Source organism: Polistes fuscatus, unplaced genomic scaffold, assembly GCF_010416935.1.
Source record: "Polistes fuscatus isolate 324 unplaced genomic scaffold, CU_Pfus_HIC Scaffold1, whole genome shotgun sequence".
NCBI classification, from domain to species: Eukaryota; Metazoa; Arthropoda; class Insecta; order Hymenoptera; family Vespidae; genus Polistes; species Polistes fuscatus.
This window is the reverse complement of record NW_025112997.1, coordinates 8,612,097-8,629,381: the sequence shown is the minus strand read 5'-3', so window position 1 is coordinate 8,629,381 and position 17,285 is coordinate 8,612,097. Positions and strand designations below refer to the sequence as shown.

Below are 17,285 nucleotides of genomic sequence, written 5' to 3'. Positions count from 1 at the left end.
CTGCCTTCGATCTTTTTGTAGAATATGCCGAAGAGCCTGCGGAGAGAGGAGGAAAGAAAAGCTCGTTAAGAGAAAATAGAGAAAAAAGAAAAAGCCAACGACAGACTCTAACAAGGTTTTTCCTTCGCGATTACTTTCGCGCGTTTAGTAACGTCGTTCGCAGGAAATTGCACAATGACAAATCTTGATCGTAAATCTCACGGATCTATGCCGACCGTTCGTTAAATAATTTCCGTTCGAAAGCTCGCTGATATCTTTTCTTTCGCTTCTTATTTTTTTTTATTACTTTTTATTTTTTTCTTCTTTTTTTATTTTTTTTTTCTAATTATTATTTATTTTTCAATTTTAATTTTTATTTATTGATAATATTTTGTTATTTTTCTAACCTTTTCTTCCTTTTTGCTTATTTTTTATTTTTATTACTTCTATTCCTTTTCTCTTTCTCGTAATAAAAAATTATCTTTTACTATATTGCTGTTTCTTTCTCTTTTTTACATACATTTTTTTCTACTTAATAGTAATTAACAATTTTTTAATGAAAACAGTCTTTTCAGCTTTTTCAAGCTACACATAAAAGGACATAACAAATATATTATAGTTGCAAAAATGGAATGATAAAAATCCTACGGTGCAAACATAAGAACAATGCTAAGTAGACGGGATACTTTTTCTACATTATATCTCAAAGAATTGAAGTATTTCTTCCACATTGTGATAAATGGAAAAAATATTTAAACAATTAAGTAGACTAACAAAGAAATAAATTTAGCTCGTCGTAGCATCTTTTTTTACAATTTTTCTTAGCTATCAATAAATTAAGAATCATGAGAAAAGGATCGGTATTCATTGCGATAAGATCAATGATTATTTACGGATTGACCTTTAAATCGTTATTTATCTTGATACAACTTAGGTATATAATATCGAATTCCGCGTCTGTATATCTTTCATTCGATTTATCTTCGATTATTCTTACATAGTTTATTGTACTAATGCAAAGTGTCACGGATTCTCTCTCGAAGAGATGATTTACTTAAAATATGAGAGCATTTGTCGAATACATATTTAATTTAGAATAAATGTACGAGGATGAGTCAATAATTATTTCTAATATAATGATATTTTTGTGTGTGTTAGCTATACTATTAAAAGCTTATACATTGATATTTGTTGTTTAGAATTTATTATTTCTATTACGACGATACAGGTCTGAATATGTTAGGTTTGTTGTATTTTTTTATTGTGACTAATGATCTATTTGTTGTATGTTTGCATCAAAGAAAAGTAACTAGTAGTTATCTATTTCTAGTATTTATAAGGTATATTAAGGGCTAAAATTTTATAAATACTTTCAAAGCAATATTAGAACAGTGAATGAAAATCTTCAGATAAGAGGAAGATAACAAGTGGTTATGCATGAAAACTTAACAATACACATAACAGAAAAAAATACCATTATATTGCGGATAATTATTGACTCCTCCTCGTAGATAAAAAGAAATAAGTAACAACAGAATTATATATATAGGAGATAAATGAGTCATGAATGAAATTATTAAATATTACAAGGCATGAACTTATGATTTCAATCGTACTTACTTATGAATATTAATTGTTACGTATAAATAAGGAGAAAGTTGTTTCTATACGACGAACCATCTTAGTTATTGTCCGAGACTTCGAAAGTTATCCGAAGACTATTTTAGAAAAACACGTATGTTTCTACAATTTTTTTGCACGATTTCGTTTATTTGAAGAATCAATTAGACATTTTATACTAATTATTTTATGTTCCTTTTTTGTTTGTTAGATTCTCGATATTATTCAATAGGTATAGTTTGAAATAAAAATCTTTGGCTAGAAATAAAACGGAAAATATTTGAAACATTCGTCATAGAATTTAGGCAGAATTTACTTATTGTCAACTAACAATAAGATTAGAAATCACTACTCACACTAAAGTACCGTTGAATTCTTTGTTTAACGTTTAAGCCTTTCTTTCTTCAAACAGATTATGATGAGTATTGTGTATATATATACATATACTATAGATAGCAATATAATTGAGATTCTTATCGAGTTTGTTTACCATAGTAAGTGATATCACGTTGAAGTTGTCCTTTCGCGATTTTTCTGCTTTTTTTACGAACGCGAGCGTTGAAATGTTTACCTCGTAGCTATGTATGTGAGCACGTACATACATCTGAATATTCAATTATTATTTATACATTCAATTCGTTCTCTGGCTTTAATCGTCGTTCAAGAAAGTAGACACTTTCAAAAGTAGATGCGTGATTAAAAAAGCGACGATTCGAAAGTAAATAGAACAATTTTAATCATTTCACGTATACCTACATTGACGTAAATACATATATACGTGTGGGTATTCGAAGAAATGAACTTTATAAAATATAAATTATGAATCCTAAATAAAAGTAAATCATTCCAACATATAATAAACATATAATATATATATAAGTACATATAAGTATATAAGTACATATGCTTTACGCGTGCAGTGGGTAGTTTAGAAAACGGTATGTCGATGCAATTTGTATGGCCAACCGTCGATACAGTACCGATGATAGTGGCATACTAAGAGCACCAATGGGGAAGGTGGGTTTCTGGCACATGTAAGTACGTTTTACGAATATCGAGACTTTCAAGACTAAATTCGATATTCGCGAAAACTTCTTAGTATAGTATTCCGAAAAACAGGATTTGAAATTGCTTACTTTCGGATATTTAAAATACTCTTTTTCTTGTTTTATGTAAAAATGACGCGCAAAACACGTTGACATAGATTTTATTTTATTTTTAATATCGTATAAAGCACATAAAATGAAAAGGGTATATCAAAGACTTTAATTTCAATTTCGATATCGAAATGAATGAGAGAGAAATCGAAATACTAGTATACGTAAAATCCCTTCTCTAATTTATACAAAATTTGGACCAAAATGCCGTTACTTGCTGGCTTAAGTAGGTCAACCGGCATCTCACTATCGAATATACCTATGGTTATTCAGTCATGATTAAAAGATTATATTTTTGAAAACATTTTGGAAAGGGAAATCGTTGAAGCGTACAATATATAGACATATACGTTATTATCTCATATTTCTTTTGTGTTTAAAAATTACATAAAATGTGACATAAATGAATTTACATACATACAGATAAGTACATATTATTAATTTTTAGTCAAATATTCTTATATTTGTGTAGCCTGCCTTACGGCTCTTGTTATACGTAGATGATTAAAATGTGTTTAATAAATGTACCGGCAATTATGACAGTGAAATAAATAAAAGAAATGAAAAAATTGATTTTATGAGTTATCTTATATTTAAATTATTTTAATTCTTTAAATATAAATAATATAAAATATATTATATATAAAATATATAAAATGTAAAACTTATATTATACAATATATAAAACATAAAAATTAAATAATTTAAGTATAAAATAAATCATAAAATCAATTTCTTCAATTTTTTCTACTTATTATTAGTTCATTTTCAAAATTACCGGCGCAAATAAGAAAATCGGTATGAATTATGATAAAACAGTTTAACCTAAATCTATAATGTTGAGTCAATAGAAATATTTGTGTACGTATATAAATAATGGAAAATTCATAAAATAATAGATATAGCAATATTGTTAGTATCACTAATATTTATCTACTTAATGAGAAAAACAAATATACTCTTTGACTTTGTACTATTCATCGAGAAATTTCAAACACTTTCATGATTTTTCATCTACCGAACCAGCCTCCATCATCTTCTTCATACTGTTGATATTGGTGGTAATAATGTTCGTGATGCTGAGGCTGTTGAACTACTATTACTTCGGACCTCATGTTTACAATCATGTTGTATATCATCATTAATATCGCTAATTTAGCAACAAATATGCTTCTTAACAAAGACATTTTGATAGATGCAAGAGAACCCGGCAAGGAAATCATCTAAAAGCAATAGAAATTAATTTCTCTTACAATTAAGTATAAAAAATATTCATTGAGAAAAAGAAAATTTGTTAAATTAAGAAAAAAGTAAATTGTTTCACCTGCATAGCGAATGGAGCCATCATCATCATAAAACCGATTTTTTTTATCGATTTTTTTGTTTTTGTCTGCTCAGAATAATAATCTCTTGCTTGTATCGCATTTTCTACAAGTAGATTTTTTATGTAAAACATACAAAAAAATATATAAAATTGATATAATACATAGATTGTGAGAAATATGTTTATATTTTTTATATTTAAAAAATACCTGCAAATAACTCTAGTATTCTTACGTTGATCCACATTTGTCTACCCTTAACATAAAGTTTAATACCCGAATATAGATCCAAACATTGCATCTCGGCAGAAGTTAAGTTATTGTTTGGCCTTAATTCAGTCTTCGCTAAAGCGTTCGTTACGGTCATTAGGCAGATCGTACTAAATATAATGCTTTTCACTTCTTTCATATCTCCAATAAACCTCGCACTCCGTTAGACTGAAAGTATAAATTCGATGTATAATATCGTTTCTATTGTTAATTTGATAAATATACTTTAATATTATTTAACATTGTTATTGAGAGACATGTACATGATGATAATTAATTGATTTTAGGACCCACGTTAATAAGATATTTTTTTACTCCTCTTGATAAGTATTATAAGCCGTTAAAATATTCGACCCTGTATAAATAATAATACTATTTATAAGAAATAAATATATTAATTAAGAGAATTTTAATTTACTGTACATAATAATAGACACACTGTATATAATTTTTGAGTTCATAAAATTCGCTATTGCTAATTAAAACTTTGATAAATGATACTTATATCTAACTACTTGAAATAACACTAGTGTATATTAGATTAATTATTAATAACAATTCGATGTAAATGTTTGAAATTGATCGTACCTTAGTTATTAATAGGAAAATAATCGATCGAAGGAAACGACCACAAATTTCGAAAAAAAAAAGAGAGATTATCGTAATTTTCACATATTTATAAGAACACCACAACGATACAATTAACAGAGGAGTCGTCGTTCTTCCGTTTGATCATCGACTGGACTGTTCCATGGTCTGCCAAGCGAAGAGCTAATATTTTTCTTATGTCCTCCCCGCGTAGTTACTAGACGGAAGCCTGGAAACTAGGTCTAGCTTACCGGAGAACGTAATCGTTTCAAAGAGAATGCGTAACAGTGGTCCGTTCTTTCTTGGAGAAAGAAAAAATATTGCATGACCTTGAAATTGAAAAATATGTTAAACTTTGTTTTATCGACTCTCTTAAAATTGGTATAAAGTACATCACGATTACGTTTTTATATGCTGATAATAAAAATAAGATTATTATTTTATAAAACATTATTAATATATTACATATATTGTCTACGATAGTTTTTAATTTAATAAGATAATCACGCAATAATACGTTCGTTATAAAAATTAATTAATCGCTGACGGTAATATGAGGTACTTGCTTATTGTATATATCTAGCTAACAGTTTTGGTTTTGAAGTTTGGTCAAGTTTTCGATGTTTTTTAATACAAAGAACATCAGTATACGATGTTAATAAGTGTATGATATTAGTATAGAATATAACATATTAAAAATAAAAGTAATTGACCTATTAATGTTTTTTTCAAAAGTATTGTACGTTTTTTTTTTTAAAAAGAGGAACATTATATCTATTATTTGGTTCCTTTATGTCAGTATTGCCTTCCTATTCATTCATAGCCTCCTTTGGTATTACTTTCTACTAAGATAAATAATAAATTATGAAAATTAGCTATATGGTCGACGGTAACCGTATCCTAAGAATACCTTTAGCTAAAGAACAAAATATAATTAACTTTATAAATAATCTTCTATAAACGAAGATTATTACAAGTATAATCTTTCTTCAATTAATATGTCACTGAATTAAATTAATGAATATGGCGAAACGTATAGCAAGTTTTACGATGAGTAGGAAACTAGGTAATGTGTACATTAACAAGAACTCAATCACAAATTCTAAAGCATTACGAAAGGCACTATAGGAATCACAGACCATCGATATCATTCTACTTCTTATCGCTTTTTCTTTTCATGCGGTATTAGCAATAAAAAAAAAGAATCAAATTGTGAGTTGTATTTTATCCCTTGTAATAATAATGTTCTTCGTTTTCAGGTCCGCTAGCGGTTTGCCAAGCATGATAAGCTTGTCCGTGAGCGTAAGGAAGATCATTGTGAACGTGTACATGAATCGGCTGAGGCGACCAGGAATGCGGTACGTGTTGTTGATTCCAACCAGCATAAAACTTGGCAAAGAAGCTACTCAATTTCAGCACTAATAGAATGATCCCTGAAAGAAGAAAAATAAATCTTTGAATTAGTCTTTAATATCGATGACCAATTTAAATGAAGAAGAAAGTTTTGAGCTGATTTTAAGTAGGAAAAAATTTGACCGTTAAGTCACGTAACATCATTTATCATAAAAGTATCGAACGATGTCTCCTTATTATGTATTCACCCTATGACACTCGAATGAAATACCGTTACTTTTTTATTTCCATAGCATTTTCTTCTATCGTCGACTTACCGATTAAAAGACCTTTCAAAGAAATCACAGTGAGCACCGTCAAGAGCGTCATCATTACTCCCATTTTGTACATCATCGGCATCAACATAAATTGTAATCTCTTGATGCCAAAAGTACGGCCTGTTTCGATCCATTTTCCTGCGGAATTTATGTACCGTTTTAATAAGATCTTCTTCACGAAAGGATGTCACTGAGATACATGAGAATATAAAAATTTGTATGAATCATAAATGTCAAATAACAGTGATTTAGTTACCCGTTGACATCTGTAATTTTCATTATATATACATCAAATTAAATTATACTCATTTGTAGGAAAAATATTTTACATATCAATATTAAAAATACTATGTAAACTTCTACAAAAGCGAATTATATATGTAAACTTACCTTCAGTTACGTTTCCATCGAATATTTCATCGAAAAAGTGTCTAACATTTTCGAAACCTCGATCTACTAAAGAATTGTTCGAAACTGCCGTTAACTTGTTATTTCGTCGTTCTTCGATTTTGTTGAACCCATAAATAACATCCGTTCGTTTATCGGATATCACTTTATTTGAAAATGACGCCAGTAGAAAAAGGCACATCACCATCCAACCAATCCGCTTCATCTTTAGATCACTTGCTATATCACGTGATACCTTCGCTAATCATAAACTCGTTCTGAACACGACCGATTTTAGTTGTTGTTTTGAAGTTTTACTGGGATTAAAAATTAAACAAGAAGAACGTGTTAATCGGTCTCGCAACGAGGAGCCTTATGATTCGGACGAACGAAGGCGAAGTCGTTCGAACTGAAAATGGTAAGCGCTTGGAGAAACGCGCGTGCGCTCTGCGCATCATACTTCGTCCCCATCCTCGACACTTTCCTCGTTTCGTTCTTTTGTTACACGTGGAAAGTGATTTCTGAGATATCATAACTCTACATTGTTCTTTATACGAATTAAAAGAAAGTTCTTAATAATTGAAGATATATATAAAAAATAACTGTTTTAGTTGTTACTGTTAAGTTTAAAGAAACGACTAACTGTTTATTGTTAGAGGAATTTAATGATTAGCTCGTCAAATATTTTTACAAAACTAATGTAACTTTTATAACTTCTGTATACTTATAATTGAAAGGAATAGCGGTCAACAATTATATATATATATACTTAAGAGAGAAAGGATGATCGATGAAAAAGTTATTAGTAAGAAACGATCGATTCATTTAATTTTTATTTTCGTTTTTCTATAACAGCTGCTCAGTATCTGACCAAAGAATATCGATGCCGATGCTTCTTTAATACCTTATAAAACGATCGTTACTAAACGTAATAACCGTTTAAATGGCGGATCGTTGAAAATATATTTATATGAGATAAAATCAAAGTAGAGTGTTCAATTTGCCGTTTAAACATTTATCCTGATATTTTTCGCTTATAATTAATTCCTATTCTTACATTAAAACTTTATGAATAATAAAGACAAATTTTATTTATTTTTTTTCTATGGTAAATATAATTTGTTTTCACGTAAGTTTCTTGAAAAAATATTTTTTCAACAGGTTTCCTTTGGTAAACGCGAAGATCCCTTTTACAAATTTAACGACTTATGAATTTTGTATTTTTCTTTCTTGTTTTTTTTTCTTATTCTTTCAGTACAGTTATCTTGGAAGAAAAAGTAGGGACTATTTTGGAACTGTTTCGAATGATGTACGTACATATGTTGCAGGGAACTTTGTCCCACTTTCTACGTCACTGTCACGGTCACTGTCCGACGATCATTCGCGTACGACCGTCACCTTGAGCGCGATTGTTTAACCATGAAGACAAGTCTTTATTCCATGACGAGAGTTCGTAGCGAATCGATAAAATGATGATATTTGAATTACATATAAGTATATATTATAAAGGCTATTATTGATAACATTATATTTAATATAGAAGAAAAAAATGCTATTTATTTGTGACTTTCTTCCTCTTAAATTTTATTTATCTATACAATCATATTATTTAAACATAATTTTAACATAAATATATACGAATCATATATCAAATTAATGCAAGTGTTATCTATTTGTTAACTAGAATAATTTTTAATGCACTAACTATTATAAATCAAATATAAGTAAGAACGTTGTGATGCAGTTATAAATAATAAAAATCAAGATTTAGAAAGAACGTCAACTCACATTGCATATATAAACTATGGATTTAAATCTAATACGTATAAATCTTATTGTATGGTCGAGAATGATTTATTCTATAGGTAAATTCATGATAAACACCAACAAAACACGATCTTCTAATAATAATATAATATTCTAAACAAATTGTGTGTTATTTACACATTTTTTAAAGTCGTGTTTAGATAATACTTTCAAAAACTCTTTTCGAAATCTTTTTCAAAATCTTTCGATCACTATTAGAGCATGATGTACACGTAGTATAAAGCATTGTGAATGTACCTTAAAACATGCGGACAGTAAGCAGATAAAGAAAGAAAGGCAATACAGGTTTACTGTAGCATCTTTACGTTAAGAATCCAGTACGGAAAGAGAGATGAGGAAAGGGGAGGTAAGGAAGAAGAAGTAAAAGGGTATAGAGCAGCCATCTTAGAAAATAAGGATCAGTGCAAAAATGCATTGCATTCTCCTCTTTCCTCCATCGCTGTACCTCCACCGACGGGTACTTCAAGTCTCGATTTCTTCAAGGACTAAAAATTCAACCCCTTGTACTGAGAACGAAGAAGCTGTTTTAAACATGAACCTGAAACCTGGCTTGGATTTTATTCGAAGAGAACTGTCGGCCAATGCAATTTCTTCCTTTCTCAATTTATTCTCCCTTTTTCTTTGTTTTTCTTTTTTATTTTTGTTTCATTTAACTATCGACCAGTTTTTTCATTATTACGATGAATACGAACTTTTCTCGTATAAACGGAATGCAAGTGATTAAAAGATATATTCAAGGATAATACAAATTTAGTGTTTATATGAATGCAGAAGTATTCTTTTAAAACAAAACGAGATAATTTCTATACGTTTATGCAAGAAATTCTAGGAAAGGTGAATATTAGATAGAAACAAGGTGACGTGCTGCTCTATAGTATATTATTTTTAGGATAATATCTATTTAATTGCTTTCGATCTTTTTAATAACATTGTCGAACGTATTTTATTGCGATCTACCCTACGTTCTGTAGGATGTCTATTTCTAACACTAATAAATATTAGTTTATTATAAATAGCATTCTTTATAATATTGATTATTATAATAAGAAATATGAAGAAAAAATGACTATAAATAAACATTATAAAGAAATAATGAAAATAAATGTTAATTATATAACTAAAAACATGAATAAGAGAAGAATATAAACGTAGTAAAAGTTTTAACTCCGTAAGTATAAAAGATTCCACGTTGTATCATCGATAGTACACCTCAGATGCAGGGCCGTTAAACCATGAACTTGCTTCTCCTCGAAGTCTCCAAGGATGCACATAGAGAAGAATCGCAAAAATGGAAATGCCAGGTTGCTGTTGGTAGGGCTAGATGCATGCGTACACGCTCGTATACCTTCGTGTTCCGCATTGGAAGACGATGGTATGTGTATCACCATACGTGTGGCATGGCTGACCATAGACCGGCTCCGAGAAGTAGCCGAGACATTCGCCTCTCGACCGCGACCATGAGAGCACTCAACTCTCAACGCCTACAGCCAAGAACGAGCATCTTTCATAGTGTTGCTCGAAGCTATCATTTTATTTTCTTCATCCTAATATTTTTCCTCCTTCACGGTGTTTCGTCGCGAAGTGTATCCCACGATGATATTGACAACTTCGAGAAGATAACTTTGGAATCGTCAGCTCAGAAGGTCGATCAGGTAAGACTTAACACAACGAGTCAAGAGAAACTTGTAGGATCGGTCGATCGTCGCGAAAATGAAAAGAAATTGCTCGAGGATAAAGTCAAGAAAATGGAAAAGAATCTAGAGAAGAATGAGACTTCTGTTGCAAAAAAGAGACGACGAAACGATCTTACGTTGCCCGTTAAGAGTGCAGTCCAAGAAACAGATCCAAGTTTTATTACCAGTCATACCGAAGGTGATGTCACCAAGAACGAAGGTATTCGTAGATTTGACGCTGAAGTAGAATCCGTGGATGAGATTGAACTACCAAGTAATGATCAATCTTCAAAGGTCAATGCAGATCAGAATAACGGATTAGTCAAAGGTGAACGTTCGCAGAAAAAGGCTATCAAGGTTGATGACGTGAAGAACAACGATGATTTCATTCTAGACACTCCGGTTGAATTAATCAATCAAAAAGTTGAGGTTTCTAAAGTTGATGACGTGAAGAAAGACGATGATATTACTCTAGACAGTCGACTAGTTGAGGTTCCTAAAGTAGATGCTGATAATATTTTAACGATAAAGGAAGATATACGTAATAATCTTCGAAGTTTGGTAGCCAATGAGGAAAACGTTTCAGAAATTGATCGAGAGAAAGAACAAAGTCCAGTAATAATCAGCGAATCAATTGAGTCGAAAAGAGATCAAAGGTACTTAGAAGAAGCTCGAGGTAAGTTCAAACACAAAAGCTCAACAGTGTATTTGAGTGCCGAGGAAGGTTCCGAAACCCCTGATAGCGAAGAGAAATCGATCGTTGATAGCCAAATTAAAAAGTTGATATCTATTCGCGACGATGCATTAGGCTTGGTAAGCGATAATGTAAACAATAAGCAAAATATTGACGAAGTTAAAGTTCTTCAACCAGTAAAATTACTTGGAATCGATGATGTGATCGTAACCGGGGATAACGTTGACGACGTTAGAAATCAACGCAGTAATTTTCCGAATTTACCAGATACAGATTCTCAGTATATAATAGATTATCGTCTTCAAATATTAAAGGACCAGGCAATATTGCTTCAAGAACAAATCAAAAATCGTACCTTCGTTAAATATTTAAAAGAAAATGAGATCGATATACTTCCAGAAATGTCGAGATTTAATGAAAATCAACTGTTGGAAACGTTGAGAAATTTTGTATCGAAGAAAAAATTGACGAATTTGAACCAATCGTATTCCAATATTTTGAACGAGACAGATTTGACCGAAACTCAGGAAAATATAATCAAGTGCGCAGAACAATTGATCGAAGTAGAACAAAGACAATCTTTCGTTAACAACATGTTCGAGTGTATTAGGGGATTCAGTGTGTTAAATTGTCTGAGAATCTTTGTGCTGCCAATCCTAGTCGATAACATTCCACTAGCGATAAATGAAGGCTTTTCATCTAATTTGCCTATAGAAATAAATTTATTTGATCTCTTTCAAGGTAATCGAGAAAAAGTCGATAGGTCTTCCTCCAACGTCTATCAGAAAAGATATTTAACACCAGAATCGGTCGTACTTTCGATATTAAAACAGGCTTTAGAATCACGCATCGATGTAGACAAGCTACCATACTTCATCGACTCGAAGAATGAAACCTTCCAAAAACTATTGACACCAGGACAACTAGAGATTCTTCAATTAGGCGAGAAACTCTTACCTTTCGATTTACGTCGTGAATATACTGATAAAATGTTTTCCTGTGTACGAAGATTTGAATATCTCAGCTGTTTAAGATACTTTGCTTGGCCCATGATGAGACAATACTTCCCGGGTCTACCACTCTTTCCAGATTATCAAACTTGGTATCCGAGCATTACCATAGTACCCGAATATCCGATCGTTCCATTTCCTAGTTTTTCTGACGAGGTCGGAGAACTTCCCGAGGTCGTCGATTCCGATGCCACCAGAATGAGAAAGCCTACACCGGAAACAGTGATTATACACGTTTTGCAGAATACTCTGAAGGACTATCATCCAAGAGTAGAATCAACATCGACTCCCTTTGAGGAACCAACAAATTTTTATACCACCGTAATTCCTCCAGATCAATTAATAACCATACAAATGGCTGAAGAATTTATCCCAATCTCTCATCGACCAGAATTTGTTCAAAAAACTGTTCGGTGTATACAAGAGTATAATTATTTGACCTGTATGAAATATTCGACTTGGCCTACCGTTAAACAATTTATTCCACAGCTTCCAGATTTCTCTTCGTTCTTCCCAGGTTTTTCCGATTTTTTCTCACTTTTGCCTAGTTTTCCTCCAACTTTTTCGGGTCTCTTCGGATTTATACCAGGTTTACCAAATATAACTATACCACAACAAATTACACAAGTGGTACCTATACAACAGATTCCACAGATACCAACCGAATTGCCTAGTTCTAATACATTATATAGAAAAGCTGATGATCCTCATTTGAATATGGAATCAAAAATCATCGAAACATTGGAACACGTTCGAAACACTTTAAGAAGTACAAATAAGATTCCTTCACAAACCGTTTCTGGAAACGTGATAGTCCTGACGACTTTGACAGATAAACAATTTAAAATATTAAAATTGTCCGAAAGTATTCTTCCGCCGTCCGCTCGTGCAACCTTCCTGGCACAAGTTCTTACATGTATTCAAGATAGAAACGATTTTATAAATTGTACAGAACATGTCATCTGGCCATCGATCACATATTATGCACCAAATTTGCCAGAATTTTCGCAAATAGAAATACAAAATTCATCGAACGAATTTTCATCTTCAGATAGTTTGACGAAGAACAAAGAAATTTTGCAAAACTCGACGGAAAATATTCAAGAACCGATTAATTCTGATGCTCTAAGAAAGTCCACAGAAAAAATCATGTCCAGAACGTCTGGTCAAAATGAGATTCTTTCTAAAACAATTTCTCAAGAAAGTAATGTTCCTGTAATTAGTATAACTGGTACAAGATTCGTGCCAATATATACGGAGCATCCCGAGTCTGTCATACTGAACATCTTAAAAAAGATTCAACAATCGTCTGCGAATATGGTTAATGCATCATCAAAAGAAACTACTAAAACGCAACTTTTTTACGATATATTAAACGCTCAACAACAATTAATTATTCAAATTACAGAGAATTTGATTCCCGAATCAGCCAGAGCTGATTTCGTAGATAGCATGCTGAAGTGTATTAACGAATACAATTTCATACTTTGCTCGAGAGACATTCTTTGGCCTACGTTGATTGATTATTTCCCAGGAGTTCCGAGTTTCCCAAATTTTGGTATATTTTCAAACGCACCAATTAGTGGAAGTCCTATACCTTCTCTTCCGTCGCACAATCTAACGGAAGACAGTTCGAGTGCTGAAGCTTCTCATCTTTCGGAAACAAATGTTAAAACCGGACAACATGGAGACGCAACAGTGACAATAACAGACACGAGATTTGTTCCGATTTTCACCGAACATCCTGAAGCTATTATCTTGAATATTTTGGAAGCAGTAAGAATTTCTACGCCTAATTTACCACGCATCGAATCTTCGATGAAAAAGGAAGATTTATCACAATATTTCACGGATAGACAATCTATAATTATTCAAACAGCAGAGTGTCTTTTACCAGAATCTGAACGTATTGCTTTTATTAAGAAAATAACCATTTGTATTCAAAAAAATACATTTTTAGAATGCACTAAAGATATCACTTGGCCAACCGTTCATCAGTTTTTCCCCAGATTGCCAAGTTTCCCTGAATTTGGGATTTCACAAAATATACCTAGAACGAAGTTACACTTGTCATTAAATTTGGATACACCGGATATCAAATCCGAAGCAGATAAAGCGGATCTTGTTAACGAGCAAACTCCAATAGAATACTTTGAGAAAAAAATAGAAAATATTTTAGAAGAAATACTAATTAAAACCTCGAAACCACGACTTGAACATTCCTATTTGGACATCGATAATCCCATAATACAAACTATGTTTACAAAACAACAAGTCGATATTATCAGACTCGTCGAACAAGGTTTACCAGATCCCGTAAGACCAACATACGTTAAAAAATTGTTAGAATGTATGCGTACTAATAATTTTATTGGCTGCAGTCAACACGTTAGTTGGCCTACTTTGAAAATCTACCTCTCATCTTTACCAAATTTTCCTCAATTTGGCGACTACTTTTCTCAGCTGCCTGACATCAGTCAACTACCAGGCATATCAAGTGTTCCTCAATTACCGGGTAGCTTACCATTGGCTGAAATACCTACTTTACCACTTCCACAAAGTATCCCTTCTCTTCCGGGTGGTATTTCACAGGTATCAGGAGTAATTCCTCAAATACCAGAAACAATGGGTCAATTTTTTGGTCTACCACAATTTGGAAATATACCAGTAGCTGTTAAGACGATTGAATATCCGAAAGAGCTATTAGCTACTGTACAACAATCATCGATCAAAACGTTTGATTCAAAAAAGGCAAACCAGCCATTGGTACCATCGTCCACACCGTCAGTAGGTGAATCTATTTTACTCATTAAATAAATAATATTTTATCATACCTATTCAAACTATCGATCTTTGACTTTTTTTTATTTGCAGATGATCAAGGCATAATCCCTGGATATCCCGGTCAACCGTCTGGAACCCTCATAGATATATCTACGGAAAAAGTCAATTTGTCTGATAAGGAACAAGTGGAATCGGAGTTGTCGAATAAGAAAGTAAGAAAACGAAGGAGCGTAGTAGATCTTTTCAGATCTTATCCAGAAACGATAGAAAATGAAAAGGAAGCTTCAGAGAAGTCTGAATCACCTTTTCCAAACATAGACGAATCCAAATTTTTGCAACTACTAATTCAGGTTTCGAAATTAAATAATTTGACGGTCGATCGATATTCAAGTGATGAAAAAGAATATTTCGTAGACACTTTGAATTCTACCATAAGAGATTCCTTGACCGCGGATCAATACGAGATTTTAAAGAAAATAGAAGATTTGAACGCAATTACATCAAATCGTAGTTTCATGACAAAAGTCGTCCAATGTATTCGCAGTTTGAGTTTTATCAGATGTATGGGTATATTCGTGTGGCCAGTTATATATAATAATTTACCGTCATTGTCAAGTTTTAGTCCTTTCGGTAGATCAATAGAGACTGAGGTTGAACAATTCTTTGGAATGTCTACGTCGGAATTTGAGAAAGAGTTATTATCCAGAAAGGAATCGATCGAGAATTTCTTATTAGATTCCTATAAAAAATTAGCTGAAGAGAAGTTCCAAACCAATTGGGGTTTTCTGAAGGTCAAAGGCTATGGTAACGGTGAAGTCAGTATAAGTTTTGGAGGTTTTCGTGAAGGTCGAGGTACAAAGATAAAAGACAATAAGAATTTGCCGAGCATTCTCACAATCATTAGTGATATCATGGAAGAAGTTTTGGATCAGAGACCAGATTCGGATAAGAATAAAAAAGACAAAGATAAAAGAGATAGAAGTTTAAAAGATAATTTTCAAGACATAGATTATCAATTTTTAAAGGACAACGATGACGATAAGAAAACGAAAGATCGATCGATAAACGATGAAGAAATAATTAGCATGTTCCTCGATAAAATAAAATCAAACATCTCAGATAATTCAGAAAGCGGTTCGAAAAATCATCTCAATTTGGAAGATGCTTATAACGCCTTTGAAGTTCTATTTGGTACTCGATTGAATCGTAAATTCATGAACAGACTCAAATCTTTTAAAATTGATCATCTAAGATCGTTGAGAAGAAAAACTACTGATGAATTTGACAAAACCATAGACATAGTTCCATTCGAGTCGGAAAGGAACAATTCGGAAGATTTGAAAGTGATTCCGTTGGATGCTCGATTAAATTATGATTTGGAGAAAGAATCGGACGATCAGATGTCAAGGAACAGACAAGATCGCACGAAGAACACTTTGAAATCATTCGTGAATAAATATTCGAATTCTTATTTGCAAAAGACAAAGATAGAAATATCCGATGGTAATCGACTGAACGATTCTGATATTGAGAATAATATAAAACAGGAGGATAAAGTTATTGAGAAAGACATTCGTACGAAATTGATGCTCCAGTTGCCGCATCTCAACGAGGACATTGTTCCCAGAAAAATCACCAATACTGTTATCGAGTTAAGCCGAGACATGAAGTTAAAGATAATGCAAATGATGCCTGGACTTGGTTTTGTTATTTCTTTCCTCATTCAAATGGCACTTGCTCATGCACGTGCAGCTGCCACTATGGCCGGGATGCTCAGCAATATGGCTCTAGGTTCGGCCATGTTTGCAATGATTCGTCAAGCACTCTTTGGACCGAGCACTCAACCGAAAATAAAATACGTTTACGACAACGATAAGACAGAACCGGGTGTAGTTTGGCCTCCTAAAGGATATTACGCGCCTTATTATGGCTAAGAATAATAAATAATTGTCTAACAAGTTGTTTTAGATGTAATCGAACGGTTACTAACCGTCCCTTTTCGTTGGGTTAGCTTTAATAACGTTTAATTTTACGCATATTGTTTAATTACGTTCTATCGACGTTCGAAAAACATAAATTACTTTCAACGAACTTCGCTAATACGTATTTTACAATATTTACTCTGATCATCATTTCGCAAGAAATATTCTCGTTTAATATGTTACGTAGATTAATTTAAGAATAAATTCGACAAAATGGGTTCATACCTCGTATCTTTATAATTAGCGTTTATTGTAATGGTCAATGCGGTTTTGTTTTTTTTTTGATTCGAGGTATATATTTATTTTCGTGGGACTTCATGGT

The 17,285-nt window shown here is 32.1% G+C and overlaps 3 protein-coding genes across 3 annotated transcripts; 1 reads left to right on the top strand and 2 right to left on the bottom strand.

Annotated features, from left to right (window-relative positions):
- Positions 1-3,543: 3,543 nt before the first annotated feature.
- Positions 3,544-4,757, bottom strand: LOC122517812. Its single transcript, XM_043636389.1, has 4 exons — positions 4,612-4,757; positions 4,289-4,516; positions 4,081-4,184; positions 3,544-3,979 (listed from the first exon to the last, which is right to left on the bottom strand). Exons 2-4 carry the CDS (start codon positions 4,485-4,487, stop codon positions 3,767-3,769), a joined length of 516 nt encoding a protein of 171 aa, XP_043492324.1. The 5' UTR covers positions 4,488-4,516; positions 4,612-4,757; the 3' UTR covers positions 3,544-3,766.
- A 664-nt stretch (positions 4,758-5,421) lies between these two features.
- LOC122515432 lies at positions 5,422-7,365 on the bottom strand. The gene is made up of 3 exons (XM_043632794.1): positions 6,997-7,365; positions 6,607-6,744; positions 5,422-6,369 (listed from the first exon to the last, which is right to left on the bottom strand). Exons 1-3 carry the CDS (start codon positions 7,217-7,219, stop codon positions 6,161-6,163), a joined length of 570 nt encoding a protein of 189 aa, XP_043488729.1. The 5' UTR covers positions 7,220-7,365; the 3' UTR covers positions 5,422-6,160.
- Positions 7,366-9,967: 2,602 nt separating this feature from the next.
- LOC122522373 lies at positions 9,968-17,226 on the top strand. Its single transcript, XM_043643451.1, has 2 exons — positions 9,968-14,984; positions 15,050-17,226. The coding sequence occupies exons 1-2, from the start codon at positions 10,218-10,220 to the stop codon at positions 16,913-16,915; spliced, it is 6,633 nt and encodes a 2,210-aa protein (XP_043499386.1). The 5' UTR covers positions 9,968-10,217; the 3' UTR covers positions 16,916-17,226.
- The last annotated feature ends 59 nt before the right edge of the window (positions 17,227-17,285 follow it).

Excerpts from the sequence above, each read along its gene's own strand:
- LOC122522373 (XM_043643451.1), top strand. The coding sequence starts at position 10,218 with ATGGCTGACCATAGACCGGCTCCGAGAAGTAGCCGAGACATTCGCCTC. Across the intron at positions 14,985-15,049 it reads TACCATCGTCCACACCGTCA|TTTGACTTTTTTTTATTTGC; the intron begins GTAGGTGAATCT and ends AAACTATCGATC.
- LOC122517812 (XM_043636389.1), bottom strand. The coding sequence starts at position 4,487 with ATGAAAGAAGTGAAAAGCATTATATTTAGTACGATCTGCCTAATGACC. Across the intron at positions 4,185-4,288 it reads AATACTAGAGTTATTTGCAG|AAAATGCGATACAAGCAAGA; the intron begins GTATTTTTTAAA and ends ATCTACTTGTAG. Across the intron at positions 3,980-4,080 it reads TGGCTCCATTCGCTATGCAG|ATGATTTCCTTGCCGGGTTC; the intron begins GTGAAACAATTT and ends TATTGCTTTTAG.
- LOC122515432 (XM_043632794.1), bottom strand. The coding sequence starts at position 7,219 with ATGAAGCGGATTGGTTGGATGGTGATGTGCCTTTTTCTACTGGCGTCA. Across the intron at positions 6,745-6,996 it reads CGATGGAAACGTAACTGAAG|GAAAATGGATCGAAACAGGC; the intron begins GTAAGTTTACAT and ends TAAATTCCGCAG. Across the intron at positions 6,370-6,606 it reads TTTGAAAGGTCTTTTAATCG|GGATCATTCTATTAGTGCTG; the intron begins GTAAGTCGACGA and ends TTCTTCTTTCAG.